Source organism: Electrophorus electricus, chromosome 7, assembly GCF_041902795.1.
Source record: "Electrophorus electricus isolate QZ-2024a chromosome 7, ASM4190279v1, whole genome shotgun sequence".
In the NCBI taxonomy this organism is placed as follows: domain Eukaryota; kingdom Metazoa; phylum Chordata; class Actinopteri; order Gymnotiformes; family Gymnotidae; genus Electrophorus; species Electrophorus electricus.
The window spans coordinates 26,600,445-26,621,772 of record NC_137503.1 but is presented as its reverse complement, the minus strand read 5'-3'; the positions used below and the strand labels follow the sequence as shown (position 1 = coordinate 26,621,772).

Sequence of the window (21,328 nt, the reverse complement as noted above, 5' to 3'; positions counted from 1 at the left end):
TATTGTTCATTTAAGTTTTATACTAAGGCAACGTTAAACAGTGAGAATTCTGTGTAGAACGCAGTTGCCTATAACATGGGCACCTTTTGCTAAAGTTTGAAGACATTAACATTTTAGATCAAACCCCTAGAGGGCAGTAGTGCATACTGCGTTGTTATTAAACTTAACAAAAAAGCATTTGGTTAGTTCCCGGATATCCCAATTCGAGGAAGTCAGTCATATGACAAAAAACCGCAATCTATGAGTTCTTAATCGCTTCGTGGTTTAAGAGTCTCAAAATAAACTGATCTTGAGACGATAGTGAGTATCATTTGCTCTTTATATTGACTATTTTCTGTTTTGTAATCTGTGGTTTGGTAAAGGTTTGTCATATTTGATTTAGAGTATTCAGGTGTGTATACAAGCTTGATAGCTATAGCTAGGTTAGGTAGCTAGCCTTGAAGTTTCACTGTTATGGTGCTTTGTAAAATTGATGATAGACCATTGTTAGTATCTGTAAGATTGGTATTATTTTATATGTCTTTCTATTTTCTGTAATGTTATAGTTACTTGATCGCAAAACACCCTCCAGGATTAGGCTTTATACGATGAGAAATATGTTTAGCTTTGCTGCAGTTTTTATTCTACTATCTCTCTAATAACTGCATTCGCCTTTAAGAATTATACTCAGACATTGAACATCACTGGTTGCAATTTATTTACATGCCAGGCAGTAATCAGTAAGATAAGATTTTTCAGTAGGAACTTAATTAATGTACCTTGTGTTTAATTTAAATGTGCTTTTCAGAGAGGAGCATGGAGAATGATGAACTTCCGTCAGCGGATGGGATGGATTGGGGTGGCACTGTATTTGTTGGCTAGTATAGCTGCAGTCTATTATATGTTTGAGATCAACCAGACATACAACCGATTCACACTATCAAATGTGGAGAAGGTGACTGGCACGCGCATGCCACGAACTGGAGATTCTGCCTCAACTTCCTCCTCAAGCTCTTGGATGCAGAGTCTGAAGACGAGGCTGCTTCTGCTGCCATTCTGGGTGTGGGCCACTATCTTCCTTATTCCCTATCTCCAAGTGTTCCTTTTTCTTTACTCATGCACAAGGGCAGACCCAAAGACTATGGGTTACTGCATACTGCCTATCTGCTTGGCTGTTCTTTGCAACCGACACCAAACCTTTGCCAAGGCATCGAATCAGATCAGCAGACTTCAGTTGATTGACACCTAATGGGGCCAATGCTTTTTCGAGATGTGAAGCACCGTGGACTGGAGAGTGTGTAAAATATGTATACATGTGTATACAACTTTTGTGCTTGATAAATCTTAGTCTTGCATAAGAGACCATTTAATAAGATGGAAGACTGGTTTATAATTATTCTTAAAGATGTAGTTCTACTGTTGTAATGGTGTGGTTTCAGTCAGTCTGTTTCCAACAAGTTTATTACAAAAGTATGAATGTTTGTGGCTTTTAAAAAAAAATGTATTCAAAGAAGACCTATAATCAAGTGGTACTTCTGAAACATTGCTTCAGGAATAATGGATTTACAACCTAATGACAAATGTCAGACAATGTCTGCCCTAAGCAACTAACTTATGTTTATAATATGAAAAACTACCACTGTCGTTCCATGTCAGTCTCTTTCCTGACAAAAAGCTCAAACCAAACAGTGAGATTCCAAAAGCATTGTAGTGCTAGGGTCATTGTAAAACAACAGGGATGTTATTTGAACGTTTTCACAAACAGTTAAGTTTGTATTAATAATAGTGCTTTCATGAAAAGCTATCAATGAATGTGTTATTGCTGTACAGTTTAACTGATACAGCAGTATAGCAGTGTGCGGTTCAGATGTACAAACAATAGATTGACAAATTTTTCTTCAGTACTATTTGACATTAATGAAATGTCAACATTTACTAAGAAAGTAATCTGAAATTTAAAGTTTAAACATGAGTTTTAATGTACACAATAATTTTCCATAACATCACAAATCCTTTCTACAATGCAAAGCACATGATCCATTTCTCAACTGATATAGTTTATATAAAATTACTCTAAATTTAAGTAAGAGAATCTTTGATCAGAAGCTTACTTATTTTAAATTAAGTGTATAATAAAAGGGCTGAAACATTCAAGTAATTGGCACAAGTTTACTTAATAGACAAGTTGCTTATTAATCCTTGAAAGTACCTTATAAATAGCTGACCCATCCATGCTAAAAGTAAAATGCATCATTAGTGCCAGTACAATTGTTTACTTTTCCAGTAAAATGCTAGATAGGCAGATAAAATTAAAGTGAAATATTTTATTTTGTTGACTGTAGTGACTAGACAACTGTCAAATTGTATATGGGAACCTTTTAAGAAATAGTATTTGCAATGATCTGCTTAAGAACATGTTCATATCAGCATTTTACATGCAAATATGGTATCTGTTTGAACCGATGTTGTTGCCTGTGATGACAACCATTGCGACTAAAATTATTAATATTTTCATGCTAGCTTGTCAGTTGCACATACAGTATCATTGTCCTACCTTCAATATTATTGTTTTATATTTGCTCATATTGCACACATTCACAGCATTTAGCAGACCCTTTTGTTCAAAGCGACTTACAATTTTTAACAAATACAATTTGAGCAATTTAGGATTAAGGGCCTTGCTCAGGGGCCCAACAGTGGCACCTTTCTGATTACTAGAACAGTAGCTTAACAGCTGAGCTACTTCTGCCCCTCACATGAAAAATATCCTGTACTGCTATGGTATTTCTTACCAATCACAGAAAAACAACAACTGTACACTGTATATTTTTATATACAGTATAGGTGACTAAAGGATTCAGGAGATAAAAAAAATACATGTGCATAAATATTCTTGAATCACCAACAAACTCTAATCAACAAAGCTGCCAGCCTTTTGTATATACCTGTTGAGTGAAGTATTAGTAGACTGGGATCACAATGATCCAGAAATACATGTTCATTGGCAAGATGATTTGATTCTATAGTATTCTTGGTTTGGCTTGTGTCAAAGACCCAGGGTTAAAGTTGCACTGTTTTTAGGAAACAACTACAGACTTTCATTGGTTCATAATATATGAATGGCTGTATTCATTTGTAAGCCACACAAAATAATATAGTGGTACTTTTTTCCTTTGTCTAAAAGGGCTTGTTTGTGTTTTTATAATGAATGGATATTTATGTTGGGGTACTAGTGATTTATTGCCTTTTCAATTTTAATGCACTGTGATGTAAAATTAATAAAGGTTTTGGGAGAAATTCTTTGCACATTTACTTGAAAATAAATTTGTTTAAGAAGTGGATTCATTACACAGTAAAACAATAAAAAATGCTACAAAGCAATCACATTTATTTATTTATTTATAGCCAAATCTCAGCTCAAATTGCAAATGCTCACAGGCACTTGTCAAGAAACTTTATTTATACAAAATATATGAAAAATATATAATTCAAGTAGTTTTTGTTTTGTACAAGTGTGGTTTAGTTTTCTAAAAGAATTTACCACACACATCCCTCTATAGTTTTACATCTTTCTCAGACATTTTATTATGAAGCTTCCGCAGGAGACTCTGGAAAATGATCTACTGGCATGCAGCTACACCAGCAGTGGCATGTTCCAATTATATCCATCTTATGGAAAGAAAACAAGGTCAAGACCTTGTCTTCACACGCTTTGCTGGAGGTCCTGCATTTGAGTTCACTGTAGCTGTTTCTGCAGGATCTTCCTGTTCATCACCGTCATCCTCCTCTTCATCTAAGTCAGAGATTTAGTGAAAGTTTGTTAAAGTATTATTTAAAAACAAATCAGTTTAATCAATCAAACATTGTCCCCAAGTGGAAATTTCACCAGCATACATAGTTTAACCACATTACCACCTACACCACACCCATCACTCCTAGTTAATAGCTGAATCCTGAATAGCCGAGAATGTAACAACAAACTTTTAACTAGTATCTGCTCATTTTACAAGGAAGTGAGAGACCTCAGAGGAACTCCAACTATTTTGGGAGCATGTACACACAGTTCTCACAAGGTGATTTCTGCATTTAAGGTAGTATAAATTGTTTAAATAACATTCCATTTAAAATTGTACCCAAATACAAATATATTTTAACACATTTGATCATCATGAATTAATTTTCCATTTTCTAGTTGGCTTAGAAAAGCGAATCACTAACTTGTGGTACTGCACCAAAAATGAACTCACAATCAACTTAAACCAGTGTAAATAAAGATGAAAACACACACCCCTGTGGTAAGCGAGTGGAAGTATACATATGAATATATTACTGAGTAATACTGCCTGTATTCTACATTTACATTTAGGGCATTTAGCTGACGCAACCTTCCAATTACAAGTCAAGTACCTTAACCACTGAGTTACCACTGCCCTGTTCTATGTGTATAAAACTATTATCTAATTAATACAATATTAAAGATGACAGAAACTCAGCATACAGCAGCCCTTCATGGTTTGAAAAACAGTTTTGCATCCTCCACCCCCTTTGTTTGGCTGGTTAGCAAATTGGAGGGGGTCCAGTTGAAATTTATCAATATGATTCCTAATAATCCTTTCCAAGTTTAAGGGGCTTTGAAACAACAGCTAGGCCTGCGAATTATCGATGCAGCGTTCATTGTATACTATAAAGGGTATCTATATGGATACGATTACAGGGATTAATTAGGCAGCCCACATAACTGTTCGATGGTCGATCAGATTTGGTGAGAAACTGACGTGATTTTATCGTATTCCGATTAACAAACGTCATAACGGCGTCGCATTCCAAACACAATCAGGGAACCTTGTTACGCACTAGCTCTTTGGCAGTTTGTTTCAACACGTGGTAAAATTGTCTCTAAACACGTTTAACCCGCATTCGTTAAGCGTATTGAACTTATTTGGATCAGACAGGTCGGAGAAAGGGGGCAGTGCCTATCTCAAATTGTGCGCTAAAGGTAAGAAAATAGAATAGCTCAAATTACTCGTTAATAAAGCGTGAATAGAGAAACAGACGAACCAAATCACGTTTTATAGAACTAGAAACCATTATGTGATGTCAGGAACAGTAGCTAATATCATTTATCAAATTAAACATTTCGTTCCTGCAATTAGCAAAACAAAAACAAACAAACAACAAAAAAGTTAGCTAGCTGGCAACGTAACTAGATATATCTAGCTAGTTATAATTGTGGAGACTTGCAAACGCTGACGTTAACAGCAATTATATTAAATTACAAGTTAACACAGATAGCTAATTCCATTTATATTTTATGGATATTCGTTTTGTTAACTGGCTAGCATCTGATTCACTTACCATCCACACGAGAATCCTCTCTACCGTTACCATTTAACCCTTTTTCTTGCTCAACAAGACTTGTCAAGACCTCTGAGATTTCCGAATGTAATTTCTTTACGCCAATAATAATTGATTTTAAATTGTTATCTGACTTCACTGCAAATTTATTTGTCTGTCCATCCCTGTATTTTAGCTCCCCCTTCAACTCGCAGGTTGCCATATTGTTTCGGAAAACGACCTTTCAACTCTGACCTGTCGTGCACGTTTTGCAAAGTTTACATGTCATTCGGTATTTAAAGGCTTGCATCATTTTTAAATAATAGAAAGTCTGTAAGAGTCAGTATCCGTAAACAAAAATATTAACATTTTATAGTTCATCATTTCCCGCCAAGACAATGCGTCTTTACATAAACCGGAAATGGGATTGTTATTATATTTTAATGGAATATAACCTAGGCGACATGGTGTAAAATTCCGTGACTGTCTGCGTTTCCGGATACATTGTGTTATATTCTTAGTAAGCAATGTGTGCGTTTGATATCTCCCTTGTATTCCTTGGTTAGCCTTTTTTTTTCCATTTTGCCCTGAACACAGGAACTGGAAACCATTTTTTGCACTTGTCTTCAAGGATGGCGGCAAATGATGGAGAGGAGGCGACTGTATCTCTGGTGGATGTTTTGGAGGAGGATGAAGAACTAGAAAACGAAGCGTCCGCTGTCCTTGGAGGCAGTGATTCAGAAAAGTGCTCGTATCCAGAGGTGATCTCTTCAAAGCCTTTAGATATGGTCTCTCTGTAAAAATGACCCTTGAAGTTTTTAGCTAGCATACATAAAGTGTTTTGAGTTGGACGACATAGTATAGCTTACATGCACAAAAGTGACAGCATTTGCTTTGTTTTTAAGCACTATACCAAAATTAGTAGCTTCATAAGTTACCGATATAAAACCCACGGTACTCGTATTACTCTAAAAGCGCTGACATGGGAGTGGGATAGGCTGTAGCTAGCGGACTTGGGCTAAAGTTAACCTGGTTTGTCTTTAAAACCCAAGAAAGCCTAAGACGCCTTTCTTGGAATATATTAATACGCTGTTGAAATTCGTTATGAATGCAAATTTTAATAAGGCGAAGCCGGCCATTTTGGTTTAGTTTATCGCAAAACTCAGTGTTCCCCAAAATTCAACTACATTGAACAACGGCATCAAAAGAGATGGTATTGCTCAAATTGCTGATTTACAAGCTCTTATAATGATTATATGATGGTTACGTATTAAAAGTCTAGAATTTATTGATATTGACCTAAAGGTTTGATATTTATGATTGACAAAATGTATGACACACTTTTACGTCAGGTAAGTTCATACGGAATGCCCTAAGTTTATGTTGATGGTTGTTTTCCCTTTAGGGATATGTGAAGCGGCAAGCTTTATATGCATGCAACACCTGCACACCAAAGGGTGGGGAACCTGCAGGGATCTGCCTGGCCTGTTCATATAAGTGTCATGAGGGCCATGAACTGTTTGAGCTCTACACTAAGAGGTATGACACCAAGTCTCAGTTGCGTCTCAGTTGCGTATTACATATGAATAGTACATACTATATAGTGACTTTAATAATATGGGTTTGGCATGTTGGTACGCAAAATAACATGTTACTCCGTACTAACAGTAAGTGATGAAGCGTTGCTATGCCAACATGCATCATTGCAACGTGTGATTCAGTTACTTTTGACATGGGTATTAAACCTAAAATAGTAATGCTTGATATTTTCCAAGTGCAGGTCTCTGCAGACTGGAACTGGGGATGTGAGAAAAGGTGGGGTGTGTCAAAAGGTGATGCAGGCATGCCAAAAGTGCCAAAAAGTTACTTCTATTGGCCAAAAAATGCTGTCAGTTACATGGTTAGCTAAACAAGGTTCCCGGTGTTGTACTGAATTCCAACTTCAGAACCTAACTGAAAAAGTACGGAAGCTTCCAAGGACATGTTTTCATTAACATGTGGAACAAACATCATAGAGTATTTTAAGGCAGTTATAATTTTTAAGTATTGTGTTGGTATCACTATTTTGAAACAAATTAGGTCAGTCAAAGATGCAAATATAAACCATCTGACTGGAAAGTAGAATGCTAGCTAATAGACTCAAGGAGGGACCAGATGACTGGCTAACTAATAGCATGTTAGCTAATACAATCAAGAGGGAATCCTGACTTGCAGCATTAAATATGTCCTTGCAAGGACTTGTTTTGGGTAAGCTGCTTATTATCTGCTTACTAGCACAACACAGGACTGGCTCCGCGATGTTCCTTCTGTAAGGATGATGTCAGAGGAGATGCTTCCAGAAATCAAAAGGGAAGTTATGTGCATGGTTCCACCTACTGTCAACACATCCACCTTTTGACACACCCACTATCCTTTCGATACGCCCAGCAAGCTTTCGATACGTCTGCTGCTCTGACCTGCAGACTCGCATTTCGATATTATACCGCGCTTACAAATCTGTATCTAGTTAGATAAATTTAGCTGCTGTCAGCTGCCTACCTAACTAATTAGCTTGTTTGCAAAGGCCAAACACGAAGCTTTGTGGCGAGCTAAATTGCACAATTTAACATGCATTTCAAACAGCTTTATTACTGAAATAGTAACCATTTATTATATTTATTTTACTTTTGTAAAAAAAAAAAAAAGAAAAAAGTAAGTTAGTCATCTAAACCCCTGTTCTCCTGCCATGTTGCTGCATACTATGAGTTTGTGTATGTATAAAGGTTCTGTCCACTTGGGAAATATTTTTTTGCCACTGTTCCATGAAGGGATGCAGTACACCACAACGATAGCTCTTGTCTCATACTGGAATAGTTGGACAGAATAGTATGTCATCCAGGTATCTTTCGCATACTGGAATTATATTTTTTTTTACTTTGGTTACATACGGCATACTGATTTGGGGCCCAAGCAGTGCATAAGTAGTATGTAGTAGGCTATTTCAAACATGACCGGTTCTAAGTATGCATTGTGGGTTTTTGAGTATTCTCACCTTTGACACTTTAATTATACTACATACTATTTACTTAAAACTACTTAATTAGTATGCAATTGGGACTCGACCTGTCTCTTCAATGCTGATTTTAAAGGGACATTGATGGCTTTTTATGTAGTCACCACTTCAAATATGTGATATGATTGTGATTATAATGCTGCTACATCTAGTTGTATGCTACCTTTACTATGCTGTGCTTCTGTTATTAATCTTTTATTTTTTTATCACAACTTTATTATTAATGAGTACTTCAGTCACAGTTCAGGTAATTTTTGCTTTACAGGAATTTTCGGTGTGACTGTGGAAATGACAAGTTTGGGGAAATGGAATGTAAATTATTCCCAGTGAGTGCTCTCTCTCACCATCTTTAATCCTTGTTCTGACATAATGGTCATCTTTGTAGTTACAATATTTATGACCATTCTTTCTCTTTGTCACAGGATAAAGAAAAGGTGAATTTAGGAAATAAATACAGTCATAATTTTTTTGGCTTGTATTGCACCTGTGACAGACCCTACCCAGACCCAGAGGATGAGGTAAAAGGATGAATTTTTCCAACTTATTTTGGAATAATTTTTGTTTGCATCAATACAAGCTCTCCCTTGCTGTCCACAGGTTGCTGATGAAATGATCCAGTGCATTATCTGTGAAGACTGGCTTCATGGCCGGGTGAGAGTGGGGTCAGGGGAGTAGTTTATGCAGGAGTCGTGTAACTAAAGTGTGAATTAGAAATGCTTTACTCTTGTTCATATCCAATATCACTATATGAACACCACAAATCAATATTTTAGATTCTGTCTATCTTGGTTCATCTTTAGAATTTAGTTATTGAGACTAATATCTCTGTTTCTCTTAGTTTTACTCTACTCACACTCTCTCTTTCTCTCTCTCTCTCTCTCTCTCTCTCTCTCTCTCTCTCAGCACTTGGGCTGTTTGGTGCCAGAGTGTGTGGAGCTCCAGGAGATGATCTGCGAGTCCTGCATGAATAAGTCACTCTTCCTCTGGACCTATGCTGCTCACATTGCTGGTAGATATTACACATGGTTTTGTTCAATGAAAGCACATTGTGTATTTATATAACAACATATGATCATTCAAAAATATGCAGTATGTTTTAGCTGTTTTTATTTCTCTCATTAGATGGCAAAAAACAACTAAACGAAAAATCCATATAAGAAATATATATCCATACTTTGCATAGTATGTGTTTGTCTTTATAGGCTTATAAAAAGTTGATATATTTCTAATCTTTTTAAACAGTTCCTCCTATACTCAAAGTAAGCAAAGCAGCAGAAGAATCAAAAGTAGAAGTGGAGCATGATGAAGAGGAGAATAAGTGTGAAAAGGAGGTTATTAAAAGCCTAGTGGAAGACAAGGTATCACTTATGACTTTGTTACAATAAGTCTATTTAATGATGCCACTTAAAGTAGTGATCTGTGTTTTGAAACGGCAAAAAATGTCTCAAAGTTTGCCAAAAAAGAGAGTGCGCGCGAATCTATGCATAAGCGTGTTTTTATAATAGTGATGCTTACTAGTTTACTTGCCACAAGGTGGCAGCAGCATTTATAATCAGTCCTTGTCAAAAGTTCTAATCACCAGAGGGTGGTGTTCTCTTGTCAAGTCCGGTCAAGGAATAGGGGTCTTCCTCCAGTAATGTGCTAATATTTAGCTGGCTTGTTCAAAACTTGCTAGCACCTCACCCACAGTAATACCACCCGAAGTGTAAACCTTCTACCTAATGCACCTTGTTAAACTCATTATGTATTATTATTAGCAGGTATCTTTTATTATTTTAAGATATAAGCAGACTATCTTCCTTCACGACAGGAGTTGGGCCCCTCTGTTTTCCACTGTAACTTTCTGTAGGCATACTCTTGGAGTTCTGTCCCCATTTTTGACCTCATTAAACATGCTTGTTGCCACTTTGATTTTGACAATGATTTTGATACCTCATGTAAAGCAGACAGAGGTTAATGGGACTGCAGGCTGCAAGCGGAAGCACCAGGAGCTGGAGGCCTCCTCAGTGGAGGGCTCTCGCCCAGACTGCAGGCTGGAGGAGATGAAGGCCTCTGGGAAGAGCAGAGCCCAACATGGTGCTGTGTTTTGGCCTGCCAGCTGGCGCACCAAACTCTGCTCCTGCAGTGTCTGCAAGGTACAACCCATCATACCTGAGAATAAACCCGTAAAGATTACTGGACACTGTTAACTGGATTTGAAGCTTGAATGACATTGTCCCTATGATTAAATTATTTGTACATCTTGCTGAGTAACCACTGAAATCAGCTTTCATTTAAATTCACGAATTACTTTTTTGTTTAATTACGTCTTACAAATCTAGAGTCAAATGTATACTGCTCTGTAAGGTTAGTGTGAAAGTATTGTGGTTGATTTTGTTCATCATGGGTTTAACAGACAATTCTCTTGACTCTTTATGCCCATTATTTGCTTATAATTCCATGTTGAGTTCCACCAGCAAATGCTGTCCTCTTTTCGCTACAGGATATTTTTATGAACGCTGGAGTCGCCTTCCTTTTTGATGACACAGACACAGTCCTTGCCTATGAGAACAAGGGCAAAACCTCAGAACAGGCCGGCGGGGCAGAAGGTCGTGACCCTTTGATGTCTGCCCTGAACAACTTGAATCGCGTACAGCAGCTGGAGATCATTCATGGTGGGTATCATTTTGGTATTATCACATCTATCCCTCTGTTAAGCTAGCTAGTGTACACCGTAGGAATCTTGGAGTTTTCATAATACTGAATTGTAGTTCTTGGGCAAGTTATTGGCAAGGCTGTGCTTATTTTGTGCAATTTCTGTTTGATAATTTCCAGAGTATAATGACATGAAGACGGAGTTGAAGGATTACTTGCAAAGATTTGCAGCAGAGGGCAAGGTGTGTCCCTATACTCATCACATTTACCTTCCCAAAAGACACTTTTTTTTATGGCTTATAAGAAGAGCATGATTTTACTCCAAGGCTGGTAGCTCTCTTGGTAGAGGAAGACCTAGATAGTGGAGTGAAACTGGCAGTAAAAATGGCATAAAACAACTCTTTCTTATGGCATCATAGTCACTTATCACCCATTCCGTTCTTCATGTAGGTGGTGACACCAGAAGACATCCGCCACTTCTTTGAGCAGCAACAGACTCGTAAAAGACGACGGGCCAATGCTGGTCAATACTATTGCAGTTGAAAAGTCCTTAAGCAAAACCATATTACAGCCTGCCAGCTATTTGTTGACCCCAATAATCCCTGTTCCTACGCCTGCCCATGCTCAACAGCACCTCCCAAAACGTGTTACCCTTTATTAAATATGCAGAATTGAATGCAGAGGCCATTACAACCAATTGATTTTGAGCCTGTAAAGGAGTGTTAGATATGGTTTGTTACTCCCAAAGACTTAAGAATCCTTTTTTCTCCTGTTTGAATTGAGATTTTCACCAGTGTATGAGTTGTAGCTGACAGATCAGCTGCACGTTTCCGTGCATTTCAGGGCTTGTTTCTGAAGCTGTCTAGCATCAGGTTTCCCACTTCTGTGAACTTTGATACTACAGTAGAACATAGTACTGATATAGAAGCAGCTGCTCTGAAATGCCTTGTGAATAGGTGCCCTTCCATCTTGCATTTGTTCCTCAGGAGTTCTCCCTTGTAGCAGTTAACAGTATATCCATTTTATATCAAGACAGTAATTGTTAAAGAATCACATTCTTAATCAGTTCATTTTTATGATGGCAGTAACTCATGAATGTGGTGTGTTTGGGGCCAAAATCAGTAAAGCCTTTAGCTTATTAGCACATGTCAAACCCAATCACAGCCACTTACTGATGCATATCAAATGACCAGTCATTATGTGATATTTGCATGGGCTAAATGCTAAAGGCAAGTCCCAGTTCAGATGTTTCTGCATGTTTCTCACAGCAAACTGGTGATTAAAGCTGTCTTTTGAATTGTTCTGAAAAGATGTCAGCATGGTCAATACATAGCCAGAATTTGAGTATGAGTAAATAGATGGACATGTAATTACTCTCTTAACACATCCTCATTGGAGCTTTAAGTATGATGTTGGTTGTGACCAAGTAGTGATTTTATTATTACTGTTTTATCTGTTTACTTTGTAGATCTTCTGGTACTTTGTAAATGTATCTTTGAGAAATAAACATTAATATGTAATCAGGCTAACTGATCAGTGACCACACCTTTAAAGGGTCACGCATCATGTAAGGCAGTCCTCAAAGATCAGCTGGAGTTCAGATACCAGATGGTCAGTTACTATTATGCATTTTTTTAAGACGGTGTAGATTTATTTACATTTTATTTACATTACATAGAACTTAAACATTTAATTACAAAATTAATTTCTTCACTATCTGAATTACTCATTTTCACTGGCATACCTTAAAGCAGCCACAATATTATTCGTCAGATGAAAAAACTGCTACTTTTTCATTTTTCAAATCACAGTGCAAATTGCTACACCTTAATATGACATTACATTTTGGCTTACATATACATTGTAAATTGAATGCAAGATTCTCAAATGCAAAATTTGATTTAAAAATTGTGTATACAAGACATTTTAGTTTCCTTGTATTTCTACGTGTATGGCAGCTTGACTGGATGAAGGTCAAAAGAGCACATGAGCCTTGCATGTTTTCTATCAATGCTGTTTATTTTCAAGACATTAGTCATCTAATTGCAGATTTAAAGATCACCGTTACAACCCCCACAGAGAAGAGTAGAAAAATAGACACTTCTCACAACTTCATACAAGAATGTAAGGGAATCTCTATTTATTTTTTTAAAGTTCTGGGGAGTGTGTGTGTGTGTGTGTGTGTGTGTGTGTGTGTGTGTGTGTATATGTATATATATATATATATATATATATATATATATATATATATATATATATATATATATATATTATACACACACACACACATACATACACAGTGTATGACTTGCATCAAAACACTAAATTCTTTTGAGGCGTCTGATCAAAGGTACCAAAAATCTTTGAAAAATATTCTTTGAATAAACAAAAAACAAGGACCCACTATGTACATTAAGCATTGGCTACAGTATTACAAAGAGACTGGTTGACATTAGTAAAAATGGCTTGCATAAGACAAAGGGGACAGGAGGAAGTCCAGCCTCTGACAGGGAAGGCACTCAATTTTCTCAGAGAGAAAGCAAAACAAAAATCTTGATTCAACAGTCAAAATACAACATACATTAACCCCTCACAGATCCACACAAACTTTCAATTAGCCCAGCCATGCAACAGTCTGAAGCTCGGTAACTCAATACCATGCAGAAATAATACTTTTAGGGTTCAGAATAGGTGTTGTGTGTTGTCTCTTGCAAAGACCAACGCTGAGCAAAAATATGCACAAAAAGGTCAAACTTGTCCACCCATACACAAAGACAATACAGCCTACAGGGACACTAGTTCACAGCAACCACAAGACACACCATTATCAAAAAGTGTGACTACTTTAAAATGTAGTGCAATGGGTGTACATTCATGTTCATTTTTTTATTAATTCTATTCGAAAGTCATTCTTATAGGTAAAAAGGTTTTACAGCTCAGAACATGCTGGGCCAAATTTCATTTTTCCTAACTTAATATCAAGACATAACCATGAAGTAATATTTTCATATTCATGCTCCGAGCTAAAATGTAGTGCTCTTTTATCACATACAGAGTTAGTTTTTGCAGACTTGCCCTGTCCCTGTAATTAGCATTTAGGAATAACTGAAAATTGTTTCTCATATATGCATGGACACACCCACCTATTTATGCCGTAATCAGTGTGGATAAAATCAGGAGAAAGTATTAGACTGGTCGCTGTCCATAGACTGAGAGGTATCTATTTAGTAATATCACCAATGTTACATGAAACTTGGTATTGGCATTTTTTAAAAAACTAAATACAAATTTCTGCAAAAGCTGAGATGCCACCTGGAGGAGTTCTCTTGCTTTCGGTTCAGTGTAAGGCTTGATTGGCTATATGTGCGACAAATGTGAGGTCTGGGTGATATCCCATGGTAATGATCACTCAAAGCAAAAGGAAAAGGAAAGAAAAAAAACAAAAAAACAACCTAAAAGATATTTACACAAGCTCAACACTACAAAAATATACTAACATACACTCAGTGACCAGAATGATAGAAACCCCAAGAATGACTGGGACCTCGTGTTTTAACTACATGAGTTAGTGTAACTACATAAAAGGTGTATGCGACAGCAGTTCCATTTTCATGCTACTTTGCACATGAACAGACTACTGATACCTGCCTCAAAGTGTGAGCTAATGGACTTTGGAAAAGGCATGAGTTTGGGCACCTGGAGGCAGAGTTGAACACTGCCAAGACGGATTTGCTGGCCTTTGAGGGTGTACAATATATTGATTACAAAAAAAAATAAATAAAAAAGTACTATGTATTGCTGTCTATAAATACGAGGGATGCAGGATGGCCCATAAGAATAAATCCCTGCAGTATGACAGCTGTCACTAAATTCAATTATGTAGTACAATGACCAATTTCATTGCAATTATTTACATTGCATTTACATTGCAATTATTTACATTGCACAAACAGCAGATGAGAACACAAGACACCTCTCCTGTCCACAATACACCATTAAAGGCATTTGCAGTGGGCTGAGATAAATCAGGCTGGTCAAGTATTGGAAGGAGGCCGTCTAGACTGATCCGGTTCCAGGTGTACCACCATAATGCCAGACCATGCGTGTAGTAACAAAACGAGGCAAATCCTGCTTATTACAACTATACAGGCAAATGAGGGAGGGAAAATGTTTTGAGGGGCACACAATGGGTCCATTAATAATGTAGGACGATGCCATAGCATACCTTAACATCACAGAAGTACACTCCCTCAAGGCAATGGGCACTTTAGCACTTTAAATCATGCTCTCTACGATAGTGCAAGAATCAACCAGAAATCATTTGAGGAACTTTCAGGTGAAATGATGTCAATGTTCTAGCCACTAAAGTACCAATGCCATTTAACACCTTTGGAATGAAGCTGATTGTAGCATCCATAGAAGGCAGCACCCAGCCTTCAACCTGGGCAGCTATGTGAAACATAGATGTCCGCAAGGTCAGCTTTAAAGCTGTGATGCTACAAAACCTTTGCCGAGTTGCTGCCAATGTGCAGGAGTTAACAGAGCTAAGGTGGTCTAACTTGGTATTGAGCAAGTTTCTATTTTTCCTCATCACTGAGTGTAATAAAGAATGAAGGACAGTTGCAAAGTGATAACTCTCTATTAGGGCAGTCAACAACAGCCAAAAAAACCCAAAACAAACAAACAAACAAAAAAACCCAGATGACTTAAAATGTCTTTGCAAAGAGGTTTTGACAAGCCCTTTGAAAGTTCATAGCAGCACTTTGCCAAACAGTTGCTATGTGAGTACACAGCAATCACAGCAGCTGTTAGTTACCACTGCAAGCAGGCTTAATAATGACTTGGCCAAAACATGTACAAGGCTAACATACAAGCTCTGGCTGTATTAAGCTAAAGTATGTAAAAATGTCAATTGCGCGACATTTTTATAATGTGGAATATGAAATGTGGACAACCAATTTGAAAGAAGAAGAAGAAACAAACAAACAAAAACATCTTGTACCCATAAGCACACTCTTGAATTTCCTCCCATACTGAGATTTTTCAACTGGTGATGGAACAACAACTTGCGTGGCAGAATTCAGGAGCTGTCATGCACAAGCCCACACACAGAACATGACACTCTCCCTCTCTTATGGAGAGCTATGCCATTAGTAATCAGCCTGGCCTCCTCACAAGACTTCAGCACGGAGAAGTACTTATGTACTTTGGGCAGGGTCTGTACTGCAGCTATTTTTGCTGTGGCTCCGTGTAGCATCTCTGAGCTGAAAACCAGGGCTCTAAAATTCAGGGATTATGACTCTGGAGCCACTTGATCCCCAAGAGCCCAGAGGCACTAGTTGCTGAGGACTTTGCAGAGTAGCTCTGAAGGAAGGCCTGTGATAGTATTTCACACTCCAAAATCTCTCAGGCTAAGAATGGAAAAGAACCTATACAGTAGCAGTATATTATGTCTGGATAGCAAATGAAACTTCTCTAAACCAAAGTGACAGAATGTACACCTTATGGAATCCTTGGCATTCTAGGTGAAATTTAAAACATGCACTCTCCCTTTATCTTTTAAAGTGATGCCATCACAAACAGCACGCTTGTTACCTGTCCTGGATTTTCTGCATCTTGTGCTGACCTTTCCTACATGTGATAACAGTCAAGAGTCTTCTCAGAGGTATTACACAGAAAAATGGTTTCTAATGGAGATAAATTTGGGTTCTGCAGCTGGTACCAGAAACCATGTAGAACATCATCATTTCTGATTACACTGAGATTATATATTTGAAAATAAGGCCAGGGAGGTCTAAAGAACTGAAAGTAATGAGAAAGGAAAGAAAACCACAAAAAAGAGTAAATGTCAGAGGAGCTAACCAGAGGTAGAAGGTGTAGCAAGAAAGATTCTAGGTTTACATCCCAGTGAGCTGAAACAAATTTCCTGTGATTTAAGATGGCAGCTAGGATGATGTATGCTGAAAAGGCCTGACTGGTCCAAAGCATAGTGTGTGTCAATTCAATCATTTATATAAATATCAAAATAAAACACTGTGCAAAGCATATAACATTGTTGAGGCATTTCTACAGGGCCAGAGCGACAAAGCTATAACAAAGAGGGAATGAATGTTCCAAATAGTGTTATAAAAACCCAAGAATAAAGGTAACAAAAGATTTTCCATGGGAAGACAGGAAGTACTGAATTCAAACACTCCACTGTTCACAATAGATGGACAACAGAACACTTCAACAATGAAAGACTTTCAGAAGGATGATTTATGTAAATGAAGTATGATGGACCACTGTAAAAGATACCTGATTCTAACGACATTCTACAGGTATTGCACTTTGGACTGTAACATTACAGCAGTCACAACAAACATGGGATAAACAGTATTCACATTAAATATAAACACTGCATATTTAATGTGTTAGCAAGTGTATGTAAGAATGATCCTTTTATCACAGGGAAATAAGAACATAAAGTGAAGACAGATGTATGGTTAAAACAGCAGTGAGGTTCAATAACCTTAACATATGCAGTACACAGAAATTTGCTATTTTTAATGTGCACTTGCATAACTTACAAAACTAAATTTCTTCCTTGAGGGTGGTGTGCAGGTTTAATGTGAGGTAATATTTCTCACTCCACATTTAGTTCTCTAAAAAAAAGGCAAATTTCCCCTCTCCAAGCTAAAACACCTCTATTTGTTTTTATTTCCAAGTCCCGTTCATGACATCATAATTGCTAATCATTGGTTGACTGAGAAGAGTTTAGATGTATGACTCAGAAACTAACATCAACTAATGTCCAAGATATTACTACAGTGCAACTTCACTGGAAGGAGAGACATGTTGAGGTCCTAAGTTTGGTTTGGTTGAGATCTCTGGATGGTAAACAAAAGACAAGAGCTGCATTAGCAGGATAATGATTACCACCTTTTTGTGTATTTTGAGTGGAAATGTCACAGATCAGAGCAGGGAAGAATAACACCTTGAAGCAGCCAAGCATGGTGGACACACAAGCAGAACAAAAATAGACATGAAAGAGCACAGTGGTGGACAAAAGGGCCGGCGAGCAGCATTAATAAACAGAGGACCTGGGGTAAAACTACAAATCACATAGCCTTGAGGAACCTGGCAAACAAAGCCGACTGTGTACATAACGGGGCATCTTTGCAAATGTTATGCCTGCTGTGTATCCTTCTAGGAAGCAGGGGATTTCATTTATTCCCCTCGTTATTTTACAACTCAGTTTGTAAACTGCTCAGGCTAATGTATAAGCCAGTTGCAAAGGATTACAAAAGCTATTTCTGCCATTCTCCTTCCAAAAGAAGACAAACTATTTGCCAAGGGTGTGCCAAAGGTCTCTGAGAGCGCAACATATTGCCTGGGCTTTTCTCAATGTATTCCTATTAAAAGGTAAATGCATATGTCGATATAAATATATGACTTTCCCATCATTTTGCAAGTGTGCTCACTCAAAAGCAAAGAAATGAAAGTAATGGAAATACACAGTGTTGGTTCTGCAACATTATGTAGTCTGGGGACTGCTTAGGAAAATAATTTCATTTCTGTCCTGATTGTCAGCTGCAGCCCCTTATATTGTCTGGGCTACAGGAGGGACAAGTGAACGTTAGTTTCAGAGATATTAAGGGGTGCATTTAGAGTGAGAGCTTTCCTTGCACTGCTCGAGGAAAGATCTGCAGCATTAGATTATAATCATGTATTTTTTAACTTCTTTCTCAGCACCCAACCAAACCAAGCCCTCACATAAGGCTTTGAGTCCATGTGTGAAGTAGTCATGGTGGTTTGTGCCTTGAGCCTTTTAGGAGAGGTCAGCCCAGGCCTTATGTGCTCTCATTAACACAACTGGCTGTAATTCCTCTATTGAGCACATCAGGCACAGTGCTGCAGACCTGAAGCACTTGCAGTTAACACACTTCTTTCTTTTCGGTGTTCCACAGGGGTCAGAGTGCAGACTTCCTGTACAGGTATTCTTGCTTGTTAGGTGACCTGCAGTCTCGGCTCGCCATTCCCCCCTCTTTTTCTGTCCCTGTGCTGCTCAATCCCAGTCCCATCCCTTCAGCAGCAGCATGGCGTCCCGTTGCCCACTCCTCGTACGGCTCAGAGGAGGGGTCCAGGCCACAGGTGAGGTCTGACTCGCCCTTGGGTGGTGGCCTGTGCGGGGCATGTGCACCGGCAGCCTGTGCCACCAGTGCCAGGTCTAGCCTCTGTGGTGGTTGCTCCAACACGTCCAGACGGAGGCCATCAGGGGCCTCTGCAGCATATGCAGGAGGGAGAGCCCCTCCGCCTACAGGGCGGCTGTGGACATAAAGGTCCGGGCCACCGTAGGGCGGTGCATGGCGCCCTGAGAACTCGTACAGGTCAGGGAAATCTGGCTGGGGGCCATTGGCCTTGGGCTCGGCCGCATGCCGCTTGCGGGAGGAGTGCGGATGCCGGGTGGAGTAGCAGTGTGAGATCGATGGTGCCGTGGAGACATGGGGGTGGGGCTCGTGAGCCTCCACATCCATGGTGACCTCTGGAAGGCGTCGGTCCTTCAGGCTCATGGCTGACACACCCATGGCAATGTCTGGCATGAACTCGTTGATGACTGGCTCCATGTTCTGATTGGATCAATGAAAGTAAGAAACAGCTGTGATTAATATGCCCAGTTGTATAAAACTGAATTGAGATGAAACTTCATAGAGTGCATATACATCTGCGGGCTGTGAATCATTAGTACATGAAAACACAGCCCATGCTCCACCATCATGAGCATGGCATAAAAACATCTAGTTACAGCTTTCCTTATACTTACTCTAAAGCACCTTTGTTATCCACCCTCTCCCTCACATCCTTTTACTCACCCCCTGTTTGAGGCTTCTCCCCTGTGGGATGGTACAGTCTGGGGGGAGAACCTTGGCCCCAGGCGGGTAGATGGGGCTGCCCATTTTAGAGGAGGGCTGTCTATGGAGAAGCGAGCGGTTGCAGGGGTAAGAGAAGGAGCGGGGTGGCTGTTGGCTGGGCACGCGGGGCCTCCAGCCAGCCCTGAGCTGTTGCTGCTGGCTGTGGCCTGGCGTGGTGGGAGGGTGGTAGGGCGGAGGTGGTGGTGGCAGGGGTGGGTGAAAGCCCACCAGAGCCTGCAAGTCTGTGAACATGCTCTCCACCGTTGGCGTGCTGTTGACCCGACAGCGACCCGACTGGCGCATAGCTAGCACAGGACTTTCGTCTCCGAATCGCTCCTCGGGGAAGAATTTGTGTGGGTTCTGGGAAAGGGGAAAGAAAACGGTCATTAGAGGATGTGTTTGTACTGAAGCCTTACACCAAAACAGATGCATTAGGCTGTCTGGTCCACTTAAGCACATGAAGAGGTGTTTTTCCCCCCCCCCATAGTTAGCTTGCCTTCAGTTTGATATAGGCCTGAGCTCACTAGGCTCAAAAGATAATGCAATATAAAATGCCAGAAACTCCAGCTGCACCTTTGAGCCTAAGAACACTTATCACAGAGGACTTTTGAACTGAGATGGTCACTTAAATACCTTAAAAGAAGAAAAACTATTAAAAGAACATAGAATTCAGAAACAGTACCCAACAATTCAGTAGGCAATGTGCAAACCTGGGGCACATTAATAAACCACGAACAGAATAAAAACAGAATAAAACAGTTTTCATTTAGAAAATTACAGCATGTATTTATGCAAACAATATGTACAAGACCACACAATCTGTGTGCAGAAATTGGAAAATATAGAATGAATTCTTTCCACTATGACAGCAATATCAGTGTATTTATGAACCAAAGTGCTTTCAAATACTTGAAGATTCAAACTGCAATAGGATCCATAGTAAGGATGCAGTTATTACCTGCAGCAGTTCTGCAGCACCGTCAGGCAGCCCAAATTCCCTGAGCACACGAATCTGCAGTTCGTAGCTGACGGTAGCACCCTCGCCACAGTTCAGTGCATATGCTCGCTGAACCTGGTCTGTGTGCCGAAGCTCCTGCAGGCGACGGATCATTTCTCTCACCACAACCATCCTGGGAACTGACAGACGAAATGGGAGTGAATGATTGTGTGTATGTGTGCAAAAGTGTGTGAGTATGTGATAGTGAGAGAGACAGAGTGAGAGAGAAAAAGAAGTCAGACATCCAGCAGATTAACTGGCACATTCCAATTAAACATTCCAGTTGTACTGTGCCCCATAATGATGTCTGCAAACCAAATCTCACTTCAGGATAGAATGAAGTAGAATTTGGAAGAGAGCTTGATTTTGGGATGAAGTGGACATTTATAGACGTTGCGAGATTTGGAAGCTGCTTTAGATAAGAGCCTCTATTGAAGACTT

General features: G+C 39.0%; 4 protein-coding genes across 11 annotated transcripts in view; 2 read left to right on the top strand and 2 right to left on the bottom strand.

Annotated features, from left to right (window-relative positions):
- Positions 1 to 169: 169 nt before the first annotated feature.
- tmem251 (transmembrane protein 251) lies at positions 170 to 3,276 on the top strand. The gene is made up of 2 exons (XM_026998939.3): positions 170 to 300; positions 788 to 3,276. The coding sequence occupies exon 2, from the start codon at positions 803 to 805 to the stop codon at positions 1,226 to 1,228; it is 426 nt and encodes a 141-aa protein (XP_026854740.1). The 5' UTR covers positions 170 to 300; positions 788 to 802; the 3' UTR covers positions 1,229 to 3,276.
- Positions 3,277 to 3,360: 84 nt separating this feature from the next.
- On the bottom strand, positions 3,361 to 5,564 carry LOC118241050 (uncharacterized). Its single transcript, XM_035524367.2, has 2 exons — positions 5,335 to 5,564; positions 3,361 to 3,772 (listed from the first exon to the last, which is right to left on the bottom strand). The coding sequence occupies exons 1-2, from the start codon at positions 5,534 to 5,536 to the stop codon at positions 3,669 to 3,671; spliced, it is 306 nt and encodes a 101-aa protein (XP_035380260.1). The 5' UTR covers positions 5,537 to 5,564; the 3' UTR covers positions 3,361 to 3,668.
- A 129-nt stretch (positions 5,565 to 5,693) lies between these two features.
- Positions 5,694 to 12,519, top strand: ubr7 (ubiquitin protein ligase E3 component n-recognin 7). 3 transcript variants are annotated; one of them, XM_035524366.2, is made up of 12 exons: positions 5,694 to 5,833; positions 5,945 to 6,074; positions 6,719 to 6,852; positions 8,631 to 8,691; positions 8,788 to 8,883; positions 8,963 to 9,016; positions 9,269 to 9,374; positions 9,608 to 9,723; positions 10,309 to 10,500; positions 10,848 to 11,019; positions 11,180 to 11,241; positions 11,450 to 12,519. In XM_035524366.2, exons 2-12 carry the CDS (start codon positions 5,946 to 5,948, stop codon positions 11,540 to 11,542), a joined length of 1,215 nt encoding a protein of 404 aa, XP_035380259.1. In that variant the 5' UTR covers positions 5,694 to 5,833; position 5,945; the 3' UTR covers positions 11,543 to 12,519. The 3 variants fall into 3 exon arrangements, with proteins under 3 accessions (XP_035380259.1, XP_035380257.1, XP_035380258.1); XM_035524364.2 differs by lacking the exon at positions 5,694 to 5,833 and having other exon boundaries at positions 5,857 to 6,074; positions 10,312 to 10,500; XM_035524365.2 differs by lacking the exon at positions 5,694 to 5,833 and having other exon boundaries at positions 5,859 to 6,074.
- Positions 12,520 to 12,997: 478 nt separating this feature from the next.
- btbd7 (BTB (POZ) domain containing 7) overlaps positions 12,998 to 21,328 on the bottom strand; it is a 35,237-nt gene continuing 26,906 nt past the window's right edge. For 4 of the 6 annotated variants that reach the window (XM_026998941.3, XM_035524009.2, XM_081717042.1 and 1 more), the window contains 3 exons: positions 20,849 to 21,027; positions 19,852 to 20,250; positions 12,998 to 19,608 (listed from right to left, as the gene is read on the bottom strand). In XM_026998941.3, the coding sequence (XP_026854742.2) occupies positions 18,952 to 19,608; positions 19,852 to 20,250; positions 20,849 to 21,027 (1,235 nt within the window). In that variant the 3' untranslated portion in view covers positions 12,998 to 18,951. Of the gene's footprint in view, positions 19,609 to 19,802; positions 20,251 to 20,848; positions 21,028 to 21,328 lie in introns of those variants that run through there. The other 2 variants (XM_081717043.1, XM_081717044.1) reach the window with 2 other exon arrangements.

Coding starts and splice junctions, on each gene's coding strand:
- tmem251 (XM_026998939.3), top strand. CDS start 803: ATGATGAACTTCCGTCAGCGGATGGGATGGATTGGGGTGGCACTGTAT.
- LOC118241050 (XM_035524367.2), bottom strand. CDS start 5,536: ATGGCAACCTGCGAGTTGAAGGGGGAGCTAAAATACAGGGATGGACAG. Junction 3,773..5,334: donor AGAGGATTCTCGTGTGGATG/GTAAGTGAATCA, acceptor TCTCTGACTTAG/ATGAAGAGGAGGATGACGGT.
- ubr7 (XM_035524366.2), top strand. CDS start 5,946: ATGGCGGCAAATGATGGAGAGGAGGCGACTGTATCTCTGGTGGATGTT. Junction 6,075..6,718: donor AAAAGTGCTCGTATCCAGAG/GTGATCTCTTCA, acceptor TTTTCCCTTTAG/GGATATGTGAAGCGGCAAGC. Junction 10,501..10,847: donor GCTCCTGCAGTGTCTGCAAG/GTACAACCCATC, acceptor TTTTCGCTACAG/GATATTTTTATGAACGCTGG.